The 18,385-nt window shown below is 46.0% G+C and overlaps 1 protein-coding gene across 1 annotated transcript in view; it reads left to right on the top strand.

Moving 5' to 3' along the window:
* The window catches only part of cep85l (centrosomal protein 85L), a gene marked incomplete at both ends in the record, with an annotated part of 80,789 nt that extends 62,696 nt beyond the window's left edge, over window positions 1–18,093 (top strand). Inside the window, 9 exon segments of the mRNA XM_080535966.1 lie at window positions 3,717–3,834; window positions 4,568–4,798; window positions 5,645–5,797; window positions 14,280–14,434; window positions 14,582–14,699; window positions 14,945–14,995; window positions 15,265–15,372; window positions 15,592–15,802; window positions 17,933–18,093. Of these exon segments, the coding sequence (XP_080392092.1) occupies window positions 3,717–3,834; window positions 4,568–4,798; window positions 5,645–5,797; window positions 14,280–14,434; window positions 14,582–14,699; window positions 14,945–14,995; window positions 15,265–15,372; window positions 15,592–15,802; window positions 17,933–18,093 (1,306 nt within the window).
* Window positions 18,094–18,385: the final 292 nt, after the last annotated feature.

Genomic DNA, 18,385 nt, shown 5'->3' with positions numbered 1-18,385 from the left:
TGTGTGTGTGTGTGTATGCATGCGTGCCTACATGCTACTATTCCAAGCTCAATCCCCTGCCATTCCTCAACAGTGACCTTTATTCTGCTGAAAGGCAGGTAAAGGTCGGAGGCTCATTGTAATGCAGGAACGGTATCACATATGTCCCTGTTCCATTCCCTGCCACACAATGAGCCGGCCTCCGATTCCTACAGCCCCCGGCCTCCCCTGCTAATGATAGATACCCTTGTATCTGATCAAATCAAATCAAATCAAATTTTATTTGTATAGCGCATTTCTTACAAGATGTAACTCAATGCGCTTCACACAATGAAAATGTTCAGTCAATCAGTCAATCAATCAATCAATACTGACAGAGCCGCGAGCAGGCAAAAGTTAAAAAAAAACCTGTATACTATGTAGCCAGGAAAAATTCCCTTGCAGCCCTCTACCAATAGAGCGACTACTAGCCAGTTTGCTTACCAGTACCCAGCGGTCCAGGGGAGGCCAGGACCACCGGCACAAAACAAGCAAGCAAGGGCAAAAACCTGTACACCATGTATCCAGGAAAAATTCCTTGCATATTATCGGCGTACACACTGTCCATAAATGTTGTGTTGTATTTGCATCGTTCTGCATCCAGTATGGTCACAGGTCCTGCCAAAGGAGAAACTTAAGCACAGTTATGATCAACAACACAATAGAGACAGTAAAGATGACAGCAATACAACCTGATGGTGGTCCTGGTACACCCTTGTACCGGTTCCAGTACTGCTCTAGGTGCTATTTGGAGCTGACAGTGCCTCATCAGCACCCGAGTCCATTTTCCTGTCAATACAAATCTCAAAAACACGAGTATGGTGTAATGGCCTAGTGATCCTAGTTCTATAATGTCCAATGTCTCCCTTAGTATCAATAGGCTGATGATATTTACATTATATATACAGTGTTTCCCCTAGGTTTGCTGCCTTGGGGGGGTGGCATGGACCGTGGCATGGACCCCCCCCCGCCCAGGGGGTAAGACCCTGCGACATACCAGCGTCATGTCCAGGGGGTGTACTTGTACATTAAGCCACCTCACGCTACGGAAACAGGAGACAGGAGCCCCCTAAGGGCCATTAGGCTCCAGAACCATCGGTTCTCAAGGCTACTTACTTATGTGGTCTTGACTACATGTCCACTTTCTCACCTGGTTCTTGCTCTCTCTCTCTGGTGTGCCGACACCATCCTGCTCTCTCTCCTTCTCTCCCTCTCTATCCTCCTCTCTCCCTATTTTGCTGTCAACCAAAAGGCAAACATAACAACCAGAGTATTTATAATCTAATAAGAAGTATACATTGATCCATATCAATTTATAACATAATTATAATTGAATATTGGATTGCTGTGGGCAATGCAGTCAGATAATGTCATTTTGACTTTACTCTCTCACCTGAAAAAAATGTGTATGTCCAACTATAAAAAACAGACATTTCCAATTAGGGCTGGGTATCGCCACTGATTTCCCAAAACGATTCGATTCCGATTCACAGCTTTCGATTCGATTCACGATTCGATTCGATTCCGATTCGATTTAGTTACAATATCAATTTTCCTTGAATATGAAGAGATTCTCAGAACTAATGCTATAAATGGTTCAAGGAACCCTATAACATGTAGCATTGTTAAACATATCAATGTTTACATTAAGAATTGACTCCAAAGCAGTTACATGAATGTACTTCTTATTGGAACATGAATGAACATCATTGACCAACATTTTGCTAAATCAGACACTACAAAAAGTGCTTTTTAACGTGCTTTACTGCAGCCAGTGTAAATAAAGGGGCTACAAACATAGCCTATCGGTAAACAAGACATCACATATCCCTCAGGACTGTCTCAAATAGCTTATTTGCATAATATATATATATATGTTATATACAAAATAAAAATGTGCAAAACTCAAACGAAAATAGTGCAATAGATGAGGGTATTTTGGGGAACAAAAAACACATTGTAAACCATAATGTCCATGAAACTAAAGCCCTTCATTACTGCTTTCTCACTTTTTGGAGATTGGAAGATTTTATTCAGGAATAAACATAATTGGAAAATCAATGATTAGTAAAATACTGTAGTATACAGTAACAATAAGTTTGTGGAAACATCACAAATCTACGGAACCACTTATTGAGGCATCACCCTGACGTGAAACATGGAAAAGCGGATCCGAATCAAGTCTCGCTGATAAAGTGGCAAGTGATTGTCAGGTACGAGTCCATTGCTCTGGATGTCCAGCTGTCACACGTTATGGCAACTCTCTGCTGGCTGAAGTGAAGTTGCGATGTCACGTTTCACCTGCGCGGACATGTCTGGGACTATCACTTCACTCAACTGTTTGCGTGTCGGTAACACGTAGCGTGGTTCTAGTACACTGACGAGGCTTCGAAAGCCAGCATTTTCGACAACGCTGTACGGGCGTATATCCTTGCAAATACAATTTGCTACAGCCTCTGTAATTTGTTGGGCACGCGGAGAATTTGATTGTAATTTGCAACCAAACGTCTTTATCAGCGAGGCTTGTTTCGGATCCGCTTTTCCATGTTTCACGTCAGGGTGATGCGTCAATAAGTGGTTCCGTAGATTTGTGATGTTTCCACAAAATGTAACCTTGCACAGCTTGCATATGGCTTTGCTTTTGTCCTGCTCATCTCTATCGTCATAATTTGTACATGCAAAATGCACCCAGACATCTGCCTTTAAGCCTGGTGGTGACTTGAGTGTCCCTGCCATCGCCATGTTTTTAGATTTTACAGTGTTGAGACCTCTCGTTGCGTGAGATATGATACATTCTTGTAGCGTGAGATCTGGCCACGAGATCTCGTTGCGGGTTGAAGCTGCAAGCAGGAAAATGCATGAAAGATCGATCTCGGGATTTATGAATCGATAATCGCTCATTCAATGAAGATCGATTCAGAATCGGGAAATCGATTTTTTGAACCCAGCCCTATTTCCAATGCTTCAATCCACTGTCCATGTACTGTAAATATGCCATTATGGTATTACCATAAAGCCCAATTCTAGCAGAATAAGAAAGATTGTATATCTACTTAAACTAAAATAATAAAGTGCATCCAGTAAGCTCTTTAGCTGGCAAGTGTGCAAGCAGACTAGCTCATCTCATCACCTCTGAGCTAGCTAGCTAGCTTGCTTGTTCTTTGACACCATGGAATTATAGTCAAGACACTTTCTAGTCACAATAATAACGACCCATTTTAACCAACTTTCTCTGTCAGAACACTCCAACTTGCTTACTTTCTATCTGCAGACATCCCACTCGGCAAAAACTCTCTCGCGTCACGCGCACACACTCACGCAAAATCTTTTATTATTCTCCAGCGCTGCCACAGTGCGAAGCGAAGTGCGGAGATAGGTCTGGTTATATGACACTACTGGCAGACTAACGTTACATGGGCTTGCCACTCGCCAGATACGAGTTGGATGCGTTTAAAAAACACAGATATTTTAGCCTGCTTGTCAGATGTTTGGTGTCTACGTCTGTAATAATTCCTCTTTCTTGGGGAGGCTGGGGGTTCCGTTCGGGGGGGCGGCCCGCCATTGTAGGGGAAACACTGATTTATGTAATAATACCGCATTTGTTTTGTATTGACAGGTCAAAGCAGTAGATCTCCGACCACGGCGTCGTCATGATGATGTTGTTGTTTGATGTGTGTGCGTATGTGTGTGTTCGGCAGACAAAAGCAGCAGATCCTGCAGCTCCACGCCAGGATCAGGGAGAACGAGCTGAGAGCGCAGCAGGTCCTCCAGGGCCAGCGGGGGCGCTGTGACGAGCCCTACCTCCTCAAAGTCAAGGTAACCCCAACCTACCTCCTCAAAGCCAAGGTAAACCCCCCCCCCCCTACCTCCTCAAAGCCAAGGTAAACCCCCCACCTCCTCAAAGCCTAGGTAACCCCCCCCGTACCTCCTCAAAGCCTAGGTAACCCCCCCCCGTACCTCCTCAAAGCCTAGGTAACCCCCCCCGTACCTCCTCAAAGCCTAGGTAACCCCCCCCGTACCTCCTCAAAGCCTAGGTAACCCCCCCCGTACCTCCTGAAAGCCTAGGTAACCCCCCCCCCCGTACCTCCTCAAAGCCTAGGTAACCCCCCCCCGTACCTCCTCAAAGCCTAGGTAACCCCCCCCCGTACCTCCTCAAAGCCTAGGTAACCCCCCCCCGTACCTCCTCAAAGCCTAGGTAACCCCCCCCCGTACCTCCTCAAAGCCTAGGTAACCCCCCCCCGTACCTCCTCAAAGCCTAGGTAACCCCCCCCCGTACCTCCTCAAAGCCTAGGTAACCCCCCCCCCCGTACCTCCTCAAAGCCTAGGTAACCCCCCCCGTACCTCCTCAAAGCCTAGGTAACCCCCCCCCCCCGTACCTCCTCAAAGTCAAGGTAACCCCCCCCTACCTCCTCAAAGCCACGGTTAACCCCCCCCCTACCTCCTCAAACCAAGGTAACCCCCCCCACCTACCTCCTCAAAGCCTAACTATTCCCCCCCCACCTACCTCCTCAAAGCCTAACTATTCCCCCCACCTCTCTCTTTCTTCCAGGAGTCCCTATACGACTCTGTAGCGGTCCCCCAGCCCCCCCAGCTCCAGCTCCAGCTCCAGCCCCAGCCCCAGCCCCAGGCCCTGGAGCGAGGCAGCCCGCTGCACTGCGCCAGCCCCGGGGACCTGGGCCGCAAGCTGGCCGCTGCGGAGCTGGAGGTCCTCCACCTCAACGACTTCCTCAAACAGAACACCCAGAAATACACAGAGGACATCAAGAAGCTGGAGGAGAAGGTAGGTGGTGGTGGTGATGATGATGAGGGGGGTGATGATGAGGAGGAGGGGGTAGGTGGTGGGGGAGGGTTATGGTGAGGAGGAGGAGAGTGATGATGATGAGGAGGAGGGGAAGGTAGGTGTTGGGAGAGGGTTAGGGGGGGAGGAGGAGGAAGATGATGATGATGAATAGGGTGTAGGTGGGGGGGGGGAGGAGGAGGAAGATGATGATGATGGGGAGGAGGAAGGTGATGATGATGAGGAGGAGGTGGGGGAGGGTTAAGGCTAGGGTGAGGAGGAGGAAGATGATGAGGAGGATGATAGTGATGATAATGATAGTGATGATGATAGTGATGATGATGATGATAGTGATGATGATGATAGTGATGATGATGATGATGATGATAGTGATGATAGTGATGGAGATGATGATGATGATGAAGAAGATGATGGGGATGAAGAAGATGATGGGGATGATGATAGTGATGATGATAGTGAAGATGATGATGATAGTGATGATAGTGATGGTGATGATGATAGTGATGATGATAGTGATGATAGTGATGATGATGATGGTGATGGTGATGATGATAGTGATGATGATAGTGATGATGATGATGATGATAGTGATGATGATGATAGTGATGATGATGATGATGATAGTGATGATAGTGATGGAGATGATGAAGAAGATAGGGATGATGTTGATGATGGTGATGATGATGGTGATGATGATAGTGATGATGATGATGATAGTGATGATGATGATAGTGATGATAGTGATGATGATGATAGTGATGATGATGATAGTGATAGTGATGATGATAGTGATGATGATGATGATGATGATGATGATGATCCCCCCAGATGAAGACGCGGGACCGCTACATCAGCAGTCTGAAGAAGCGCTGTCAGAGGGAGGCGGAGCAGAACCAGGAGAAGCAGCAGCGCATCGAGACGCTGGAGAAATACCTGGCGGACCTGCCCTCCCTGGAGGACGTCCAGAACCAGGCCCAGCAGGTACCACACACACACACACACACACACACACACACACACACACAGGTACCACACACACACACACACACAGGTACCACACACACACACACACACACACACACACACACTGTTAGAGCAAATTATTCAATAATGGCAGCCTGTTTCGTTTCAAGATGTATAAGAAAAGATATTTAATATTCTTCTGCAGAAAGAGGAAGTTTACAGGTCCGTCAGACGAGTCTGAACGTTTCAAAGTTCCTCTCAAAAAGTGACGATCATTCATTACATGTCAGTATTTATACAATCAGATTTCCACAGGTAAGGGGTCCGCCCTCGGGTGAGGTTTAGACCAATCATGAGCAAGGGGTGTGAGTTTGTACATGGATGAAGATGATAGGGGATGAAGGTTAAGGGGGAATCGGCCCCCACTTTCTCCTAGTTACACAAAGGTGAAAAGGGAACACAATAGCCACAAACTGGTTTAGTCTGGTCTTAGAGTATTGGGTCTGGGGCAACACAAAGGTCCAAAACTGCTCTAGATGGGTTGGTCCATCTCGGGAGAAAAGAGAGCAATCAGGTCTTTGTAATAATTTAAATGTGTGTTGTCTAGCCCAGCGTTTCTCAACCGGGGTGCCGCGGCACACTGGGGCGCCGCCTGGCGTCTTCAGGGGTGCCGTCAAATAATTCTATATTCTGACGTTCATATGAATGAATGAATAAATCTATAAATAAATAAATGCAATACATCATCAAAATCTGTCTCGCGCGCCCCTTTCCCATGTCACAATGTCAATACCGGGTTCAGCGTAAGGTCAGTGTGTCTGCAATTAGCCTGCATTGTTTTTTCATTTACCGCGCAAAGACATTTTCGAGAGCAATGAACAAGCAAACAAGCAGAATCATGGAACATGACAAACTGACAACAGATCATCCATCACAAGCTAGCAAGGATGCTGAATATTTTGTTCGGATGAAAAGTCACCATAGCCGTCCAGAACAGGTAATGATGAAGTGCGCCAAAGTTTCTGATAAAGCGTTGGAGGCTAGCTTACCTCATAGCCGAAATTATTGCTAAGGCGAAGAAGCCACACACTATAGCCGAGTCCGTAATATTGCCAGCATGCACAGCAATAGTTAATAACATGCTAGGCCCACAAGCTGCAAAAGAGACAGCAAAGGTCCTGCTGTCTGACTGTACAATTGGAAGGCAAATCAATGACATGTAAAAGGGTCCTATCCTATGTTCCCCGCTCCCGAAAAAGGGTACGATCGGGCAGGGCAGTCTCGCTCGCCGGCAGCGTGTGGAGGTGGTTGTTCTATATGGATGATCGGTGACATTATTCTCTCGTCCGACTTCGGAAGCTAAGCAGGGTTGGAAAGTTCGGGAAATAACGCACGGTTTCGTTTTCATGCAATGAATTTAATACATCCAGACAAGGATGCGCGCAGCAGGAGAGAGAGACGCATTTTCTGGCTTAATAACTCTGCATCCCCGGTGTTTAAGTTGAATGGACTGGATAGGTGTTTCCAATCAAATGTGGGAATATGAAAATGAATGTGTTCCATAAATTCCTGCTTGTTCGGTCACTGTGTCATGTTTATACAGCACGGTTACGTGCCTGATGCCTTTGATGCACACTTGCCTTTTTCACTCCCTCCTCTCTCTCTCTCAATAATAATAATAATAATACAACTTTTATTTGTATCAATAGCCGCTGAGTGTGTGTGTGTGTGTGTGTGTGTGTGTGTGTGTGTGTGTGTGTGTGTGTGTGTATGGGGCTGTCTGGGTGATGCAGTGTCGTTTTTGAATAGCTATATTTTAGACTGGGGTGCCTTGAGATTTTATCGACTTTTGAAGGGTGCCGTGACTGAAAAAAGGTTGAGAAACGCTGGTCTAGCCAATGTCAAACTTTAAGTAGAGAAACTGGTTTCATTGTGTGGTTACAACAGGAAATCAGTTTATATAGCTTTGCCCTAGATATCTGAAGTTTGAATCTTAAATGTAGAGAATGTCTTTTACATATAATAATTTTCTCTCACATTCCACACTTTTTTAAGACGTAAACTCTTAAAACAAGAACAATTAGAAAAATATGGTTCAAAACATTTTTGGAGAAAGAATAATAAAAATTAATCACAACCCAAAAATCCTAAAATTAACAACCAAGCTTAAAATTAAGCACAGTACATCATACACAAGACAAAAAATTAAATAAAAAAAAATCCAAACGACCGACGCCTTCTTGATTCTTGCATCTTCAATCTCTTCCTAATCGGTCGTTGTCTGTCAGTGTCATTGAGGTTCAGGCAGTCGTCTGTCTCCTTCCATGTTGGACATGGTCTGGGGAGTGGTCTTTAGCACTATCGAAAACATGATGCAGGCATTCACCAGCATCTTCACTAGTACAGGTGTCCACACTTTGGACCCTGGCTGGACTCACAGGTATCTGTTGACAGATCCAACAATCAGAGTAATTCATCCTCGAAGCAAAATCTCTCATGATACTATGTGTCTTTCCTCCTTGAAACGGCCATGCTCTGATTTGAAGGCTCGGTGGTCCGGGCTGTTGAAACTGGAACACTGTCGTCGATGGTCGTTTGGTGGTTCTCTGCCGGGTCTCGTACTCTGGCGTTGTTTCCCTCTCTGGCGGGTTTGGCACCTTGGTGGCTGCTTCCTTTTCCGGCGGGTTTGGCACCCTGGTGGCTCTGGTTCCTCCTCTGTCGGGCCTGGCACCCTGGTGGCTCTGGTTCCTCCTCTGTCGTCTGGCTCTCTCTCTGGCGGGCCTGGCCACCCTTATCGTCATCTCCTCGGTGTTCTCTGGTGGGTCTGGTAACCCTGGTCGTCGTTTCCCTCTCTGGTGGCCCTGGTTCATCCCTCAATCATCTGGCTGGATATTGCGTAGCACGCCGTCTCTGGATTCTGGTAAAACGGCTTCCACTCTGAAATATATATCACATTCTTGCCGTGGCAAAAATCAAGTGTATCTGCAATAATACAGGGCCACCACTGGTCTGTCTGAGGAGACAGTTAACAAATAAATAAATAAATGAACTGCAACAGAATGTTATGTCTAATCAAACCAACATCTTAATATTAAAATAGGAAACGGTAGAACATTTTCGTGTGATTTGAAAATCATAAACAAATGTGTCATGTTTTACGATGTCAAAAATATACTTACTGAAAAATCATTCAAAAACAAGAAAAACCAGGGTTAATTGTTAATGAGTTAGTGGGAGTTAGCAATCAAAAATATAGTATTTTATGAGCCTCTGATACGACAGGCCACATGGTTCTTTTCTCAATACATCATGGTCTGAACAATGCATGAATACCAAACAGATCTATATAATTTTGGACAGGTTCATGCAAAAAACTCAAAGTGGAGAGTGATCAGTTCTCCCAGAGTTTCACACATAAACCTACCTTCTTGAGAATAGAAATAACTCTCAGGGTCTTTCTGCGCAAGAAAGCAGCTCCCCCTGACTTGGGTTAGAAAATATAAAACCTTGCCTAATGCAAAAAAATTGTTTTTAAAATAGAAAAACAGAAACTCAAAAACCACTAGGGTCTCTTTTCACAACAAGAAAATTCAAAACTCAACAATTTTCCTAAAAGTGTCGGAAAACAAGAACATTCTTAAACCATCAAAGATATACAAAAACTGGAGCTGTACATGGAGAAACAACAATTATAGACTATTTCCTAAAATTGCTGCTGTGGTGTCGGCAGAATCTGTAGGAATGGTTGCCCCCACAATTATAACATGCAAAACCCTTATCACCCCACTGTCCGAAATGTGTCCGTGGCCGGCCACGCTGCTCTCCAGAACGTTTCTCCTGTCCCTCACAAAATCCAATTTGTGCAGAATGAGTCATATGTTTCTGTTTCCCATGGTTAGGAAACCTTTTTGACGTCGGACAGGATCTATAGGAATGGCCGCCCTTACCACAATTATAACATGCAAAATCCTTAACAACCGTGGGACAGGATCTATAGGAATGGCCGCCCTTACCACAATTATAACATGCAAAATCCTTAACAACCTGCTGCCTATTATTTGTTTGTGGCTGGCTATGTTGTTCTCTAGAACGTTTCTCTTGTCTTTCATAAAATCTAATTTGTGCAGCTTGTAGACAGCATTCTGTAGCAATTTCAAAAGTTCTATACTCATTTTAAACTCAAAATCAAGATATTTTCAAAGGAAAACAATATAGATACAAATAGCACTATTAGTTAAAATAGCTTAAAAAACACACAAGGAATGACTAAAAACAGAAAACAACTGTAATGTCTTATCACAAATAAGAAAACAATTACTTTAACAAATACAATTCACAAAACTTAGTCTGTGGAGATCATTCATTCATTCATTCATTCATTCATTCATTCATTCATTAGACTCTGGGCTCCAGGCAGTGGCGGGCGGTGCATTTCACACCTAGGCCTTCAGTGATGTCCGACACATTCCTACCTGAATTATTCTACCTCTTAATACCATCGTTATGACGCCATGGCTCTAGAAACTAGACAGAAACACAGTATAACCGGGTGTTGCATCACCTTAACATAGTCAGACAAGTACAACAGAGTTATATTAATATTTCCGAAGCATTTTTAATCAATAAATCCGCATTTACAATGAGGAGTGTTAAACTAACATCTTTAAGATCGCTACATTACCCACGTCTGTCGTCTCGTCCACCATAATAGCGACAAAGGGTGCCTTTTTAATCTCCATTTTGATCTCTTCTCCCATCACTTCAGCAATAGCAAAAATCAGGTCGTTTTGTATTTTGCCTGACGTCCCAGTAAACACTTTGTTTGTGGACAGGTGGTAATGTAAATCTGGGTTTTCAGCCAGAAAAGAAAGAAGCTCAACGTAGTTTCCTCTGTTTGTGGACTCGGTGCTTTCATCGTGTCCCCTAAATGAAAGTTATTGTTTACCCAAAAACAGGACACAATCGATCAGTATTATCGAACAGTCAACAAAAGCTTTCGTTGTGGGGCTCCGTTTCCCTGCGCACTTTCAAAAGTTTCACATCTACCGGCATAGTTACGCATCTCAATAGTGAATATCAATAGTGCGTATCAATAGTGCGTATCCAATCAAAAGACGTGCTGGGTGCTGACATCATTGAGCCTTACAGCAGGCGCCGTTGTTGCTTTTGCTCGCATCTACGTAGGTTTACGAGGTACGCCACAGGTTTTCTCGTTCCAACGTTAAGTTACAGGTCGAATTCGCGGCACCGTTTTTTGTGCAGGCAGGCAGATTTTGGAGCCCCCTAGCAACACATTTTGATTGGATAAAAGCTCTAACATAAAGGCCAGCCCTCCAAATCTCAATCGGAGACTGGAAGCAGCGCAACCAAGAGGAAAGCTATGAAATGAAGAGAATAGACTATGGGGAATCATTAATACATATTTGTGGAAAAAATATATTAAAATAAAATGTATATTCTGATGATGTTTAGGCCAGCAGAGAAGGCCTTGCTGGCCCTGACGGCACACCACTGGCTCCAGGGGAGGGGTGGCTGGTAGGTAGCAATCTTGTAAGATCAGCACTGCCTTTTAAAAGTATTAACACTGATTAACTAATTAAAACTGGAGTTCAGAACTTCAGCTCAATGAAACTCTATTATCATGCATGGAAAATTCAGAACTCCTGACTGGCTCAATGAATTTTATGGAAAAGTACCACCTCCCCACTTTTACACAGAACTAACCTCTGTGTAATAAAAACCCAATCCTAGATCAACCTAGGATTATTTTTGGACCTGTGTTAACTGATGTTGGACCTTAGTTAACCAATTTACTGCACAATCAAATGGCACTAGTTAACCACTGTTCACGATCGTTTTAGACTCCCTGGTTAGGCCCTCTCTGTAACCAGGTGAACAGCAACTCCCCCTGATTAGTCCCTGTCTGCAATCAGGTCAGCAGCCACTCCCCCTGGTTAATACTTTTTCTGTAACCAGATAACAGCAACATCGAAAGATACACATATATATATATATATATATAACTAAACCTCTGTTCAGTTCCACTAATCATATACACAAAAAGAGCAGTCCTATGGTTTTGCCAGGTGCAATTATAGCCACGATAACATGTAAATCGTCTAAAAACGCCACAAGCCTTGCATCACAAAGTGCACCCGGAAACAAAGACCTCTCCAATCGGGTATCTTTCTCCGATTAAATACCGTTCCACATACAAATGAAAATCGACAGGCTTACCCTTGTTCGTGTGTTTACGTAGACAGCGTGCCAAGGCCCTGATCATCCGCTCTCAGCCAATCCCAAAAAATAGAGGGGATCTCTCGACCGCGTCACTTGCTAGGTGAAGCGCGAGAGTCTTGTTCCGTCTCAAAACAGCTCGTCAGCTGAAAAATGGCTGAAAACGGACAAAACAGGATACCTCCGCAGCCGCTCCCTTTGTTTCCTCGTCGCCAACTTGTTAGAGCAAATTATTCAATAATGGCAGCCTGTTTCGTTTCAAGATGTATAAGAAAAGATATTTAATATTCTTCTGCAGAAAGAGGAAGTTTACAGGTCCGTCAGACGAGTCTGAACGTTTCAAAGTTCCTCCCAAAAAGTGACGATCATTCATTACATGTCAGTATTTATACAATCAGATTTCCACAGGTAAGGGGTCCGCCCTCGGTGAGGTTTAGACCAATCATGAGCAAGGGGTGTGAGTTTGTACATGGATGAAGATGATAGGGGATGAAGGTTAAGGGGGAATCGGCCCCCACTTTCTCCTAGTTACACAAAGGTGAAAAGGGAACACAATAGCCACAAACTGGTTTAGTCTGGTCTTAGAGTACTGGGTCTGGGGCAACACAAAGGTCCAAAACTGCTCTAGATGGGTTGGTCCATCTCGGGAGAAAAGAGAGCAATCAGGTCTTTGTAATCATTTAAATGTGTGTTGTCTAGCCAATGTCAAACTTTAAGTAGAGAAACTGGTTTCATTGTGTGGTTACAACAGGAAATCAGTTTATATAGCTTTGCCCTAGATATCTGAAGTTTGAATCTTAAATGTAGAGAATGTCTTTTACATATAATAATTTTCTCTCACAACACACACACACACACACACACACACACACACACACACACAGGTACCACACACACACACAAACAGGTAACACACACACACACAGGTACCACACACACACAGGTACCACACACACACACAGGTACCACACACACACACACACAGGTACCACACACACACACAGGTACGACACACAGGTACCACACACACACACACACACACACACAGGTACCACACACACACACAGGTACGACACACAGGTACCACACACACACACACACACACACACACTCAGGTACCTCACACACACACACACACACACACACACACACACACACAGGTACCACACACACACACACACACACACACAGGTACCACACACACACACACACACACACACAGGTAACACACACACACAAACACACATAGGTACCACACACACACACACACACACACAGGTATCACACACACACACACAGGTACCACACACACACACACACACACACACACACACACACAGGTAACACACACACACAAACACACATAGGTACCACACACACACACACACACACAGGTAACACACACACACACAGGTACCACACACACACGGGTACCACACACACACACACACACACACACACACACACACACACACACAGGTACACACATACACAGGTACCACACACACAGGTACCACACACACACACACACACACACACACACACACAGGTACCACACATACACACACAGGTACCACACACACACAGGTACCACACACACACACACACTCAGGTACCACACACACACACACAGGTACCACACACACACATACACACACAGGTACCATACACACACACACACACACAGGCACCACACACACACACAGGTACCACACACACACACACACACACATACAGGTACCACACGCACACACACACACACACACACACACACACATACAGGTACCACACACACACAATGATGATCATATGCACATTACAGCCCAGTACGTGTTTGCGTGTGTGTATATACACGGTATCAGCAGTGATTAGCCTAGCCTGTAGCGATGGAGTCACATAGTAATGTGTTAATGTAATAACGTGTTCATATAATAATGTGTGTATGCAAGGTCCTTAGTCAGCCGTGGACCACCCAGTCTGTCGGGCCTGTGGTGATCATTTGATACTCGTCAATTAACTGCATTTAGTTTTCTGCAGTAACAAGGTTGGTAGTGGTGGTGGTTGTTGTGTAGTACATCATCTCTCCTCCAGGGGTCAGTAACAACCAGGCAGTTAAACCCACACAGATAAGTAGCACTGTTTAATGTGTGTGTGTCTCTCTCTCTCTCTCGCTGTGTGTTTGTCTGTGTGTGTGTGTGTGTGTGTGTGTGTGTGCGTGTGTGTGTGTGTGTGTGTGTGTGTGTGTGTCTCTCTGTATGTGTAGCTGGGGGAGGTGCAGGGCAGGGCGCGGGGCCTGGAGGAGAGGGTGAGCAGCCTGGAGGGGAGGCTGGAGGAGGGACGGGGCGTCCTGCAGCAGAAGGAGGACCTGATTGAGACCCAGGCCAAGAGAGAGAAGGAGCTGGTGGACGCCGTGCAGACGTAAGTCTCTCTCTCTCTTCCTCCCTCTCTCTCTCCCTCTCCCTCTGTCAGTCTCTCCCTCCTTCTCTCCCTCCCTCTCTCTTTGTCTCTCTGTCTCTGTCTGTCTGAGTGGGCTGGTGGTGTTGACCTTGTTTCCTCGCCCCCCAGCCTACAGGACAAGGTGGAGCAGTGTCTGGAGGATGGGGTGAGGCTGCCCATGCTGGACCTGAAGCACCTGGAGGGAGACAACACACGTCTGCTGCAGCAGCAGGGGCACTATGGCAAGGTACACTCACACACACACACACACACACACACACACACACACACAGCAGTACAACTAGTAATAAAACAGATAGTTCTACAGACAGATGCATGCACAGGTAATTCAGTGGGAGGTGTGTCTGTGTGTCTGTGTCTGTGTCTGTGTCTGTGTGTGTGTGTGTGTGTGTGTGTATCTGTATGTGTGTGTGTGTGTGTGTGTGTGTGTGTGTGGTGGTACCAGATGTTTACGGCCTCTCTCTCCTCCAGCTGATGGACGACCAGAAGACACAGATTGACAAACTCTCTCTGGAGCTGACGGTAAGACCTGTCTGTCTGTCTGTGTGTGTCTGCCTCTCTCTCTCTCTGTCTCTCTATCTCTCTCTCTGTCTCTGTCTCTCTGTCTGTCTGTCTCTCTATCTCTCTGTCTCTCTCTCTCTCCCTCTCCCTGTCTTTATCTCGTGTGTGTGTGTGTGTGTGTCTCTGTCTCTCTCTCTCTGGAGCTGACAGTGAGACTGTGACCTTCAACCTCTCTGGTGTGTGTGTGTGTGTGTGTGTGTGTGTGTGTGTGTGTGTGTGTGTGTGTGTAGTCTGCAGAGCGGAGGCTGCAGAAGGAAAGGGGTGTGTCTCAGGAGCTCCACAGACAGCTGCTGGAGAAGGAAGAGGACCTGGCAACTCTGTCTAGAACCTTCCAACAGGTACATTGCCTACCTGGCAACTCTGTCTAGAACCTTCCAACAGGTACACTGCCTACCTGGCAACTCTGGTAGGGAGGAGGGGGTGTGTTAGAGACCTGAGTGTGTAAGGACCTGAGTGTGTGTGTGTGTATGTGCATGAGCAAATATGTGTGTGTGTGTGTGTGTGTGTGTGTGTGTGTGTGTGTGTGACTCACCCTGTGTGTGTCTTCTCTCCTCCAGAACCAAAGGCGGCTGGTGTTGGAGGAGGTGGAGGAGGTGGAGGAGGAGGGGGTGCTGGTGCGAGCTCTCCCCAGGGGCCAGGGCCCCGAGGCGGGGCCGCTGCTGAAGGAGATGTCCCTCTGCCTGCTGGACCTCCAGGCACTCTGCAGCATCCTCACCCAGCGAGCCCAGGGCCAGGAGCCCAACCTGGCTCTGCTGCTGGGCATCAAATGTGAGGGCTCACACACAGACAGACACACAGACAGACACACAGACAGACACACAGACAGACACACAGACAGACAGACACACAGACAGACACACAGACAGACACACAGACAGACACACAGACAGACACACAGACAGACACACACACAGACAGACACACAGACACACAGACAGACACACAGAACAGACAGACATATGTACTGTACAGACAGACAGACAGACAGTACAAACAGACAGACAGACAGACAGTACAGACAGACACACAGTACAGACAAACACACACACACACACACACACAGTACAGACAGACAGGCAGACAGACAGACACACAATGTAGACAGAGAGACAGACAGACAGACACACAGTACAGACAGACACACAATACAGACAGACAGACACATAGTACAGACACACAATACAGACAGACAGACACACAGACAGGCAGACAGAGAGACACAGTACAGGCAGGCAGACAGACAGACAAAACAGACAGATGTACAGTACAGACAGATGTACAGTACAGACAGACAGACAGGCAGACAGACAGACACACAGTACACACAGACAGGCAGGCAGACAGACAGACAGACAGACAGACAGACAAAACAGACAGACAGGCAGACAGACACACAATACAGACAGACAGACACACAGTACAGACAGACAGACACACAGAACAGACAGGCAGACAGACAGACAGACACACAGTACAGGCAGACAGACAGACAGACACACAATACAGACAGACACACAGTACAGACAGACACACAGTACAAACAGACACACAGTACAGACACACAGTACAAACTGTGTAGGGCTCGACATTAAGGGTTGTCCGCTTGTCCGGGACAAGTATATTTTATGTTCGGACAAGTGGATTTCTTCCCGCAGTTGTCAGACAATTCGCTCTGAGAGTGCCGGGGCGCACACTACATTCGACCTCATAAAGGGATCAAGTAATTTGATTGGACAAGAGGCATTCCATGAGTGCTGATCAGATTCCAGAGTGTAGCCTACGTTGTGGGTCGGCTATCACTAGTGCATTCACGTGAACGCGTATTCGCTTCTTCTCAATGCCGCTTATTTTCATGTAGTTTATTTTAGGTTTGAAGTTTTAAGACGAACACATCGCAATGCGAACTTCAGAATGGCACTAGTGATAGGCAACCAACAATGTACCTATAACATCCACAATACTGAATTACGAGAGCACTTAAATAGGCCTACATAATAGTTAACGAGTAATACGAAGGGTGAGTCGGAAAACATCACAACACCGGCAAAGCCATTATTTGAAGAGAATGAGAATAAGAACGTTTCTATTGAGTTGAGTTGGACAATTTGAGTCAGAAACGGTGGTCTGTAGGTGGACAACTGCCACCCACTGGATATTTTCTCTTTTTCTGACCATTCTCTGTAAACCCTAGAGACTGTTGTGCGGGAAAATCCCAGTAGATCAGCACTTTAAGAAATACTCTAAATAGTCCGCCTGGCACCAACAACCATGCCACGTTCAAAGTCAGTAAAATCACCTTTCTTTCCCATTCTGATGCTTGGTTTGAAGCAGATCATCTTGACCATGTCTACATTCTATATTCATTCATTCATTCATTCACATGCCTAAATACATTGAGTTGCTGCCATGTGATTGGCTGATTAGATATTTGCGTTCATTAGGTGTACCTAATGAAGTGGCCGGTGAGTGTATATTGCTTTTTCAAAATATTTGTATTTGGACAAGTAACTTGAGCTCTTGGACAAGTAAAAGATAAGTTCACTTGTCCGAAGGACAAGTACCTGAAAAAGCTTAATGTCAAGCCCTGGTATAGAGGTAGGGAGACACACACTCCTCACCTTCATCTACTATAACACTGATATAACCTCTGCAGAGGCGAATGATCTGAACTGTTTAAGTGGAGTTGGATGAATCTGCTACTTTGCATAATGATGCTGTTACTGAGAACACACAGTCTGTTCACACACACACACACACACACACGAAACCTGGCACATTCTACTGGGCATCAAACGTGAGGCTCTCACACACACACACACACACACACACACACAATCTAAAATTCTCTCTCCCTCCCCTCTCCTCACCCCCCCCCCCCTCATCCTCCCTCCCCCCCAGCCATGACAGTGTCGGGGGAGGCCAGCGAGGCGGGGGAGGAGGAGGGCTTTAGGACCCAGCTGCTGCAGGCGGCCCAGCTGAGGAGGGACGTGGACGCCCTGCGCACCGCCATCTCTGACCGCTACGCCCAGGACATGGGAGACAACTGTGTCACGCAATGACCCCTCTCTGCCTCCTCCCCATCCCCTCCCCAAGGCCAGCTCGGCTTCTGATTGGAGGAGAACCAGGAACCAGGAAGAAGTGTTTGAAAAACAAAAAGACAAAAAGGGAAGTTAATAAACTAGGTACAGAGAGTAAAGAGAGAGAGATTAGGGTTTGTTGAGCGGTTGGACGTGGGGGAGACCCCTCCCCCGCTTCAGGGGGTCTCTGGGACCCCTGCTGTGTATCCGGTTTACAAAGGCATGTCTCTTGGCAGACAGGATGTGGCGTTTCTGAAGACGGTCGTGCTTCCTG

The sequence above is a fragment of the Nansenia antarctica genome, assembly GCF_963989245.1.
Source record: "Nansenia antarctica genome assembly, chromosome: 1".
Classification (NCBI taxonomy): Eukaryota; Metazoa; Chordata; class Actinopteri; order Argentiniformes; family Microstomatidae; genus Nansenia; species Nansenia antarctica.
The sequence above is the reverse complement of the archived record's forward strand: the minus strand, read 5'-3'. Positions and strand labels throughout refer to the sequence as shown.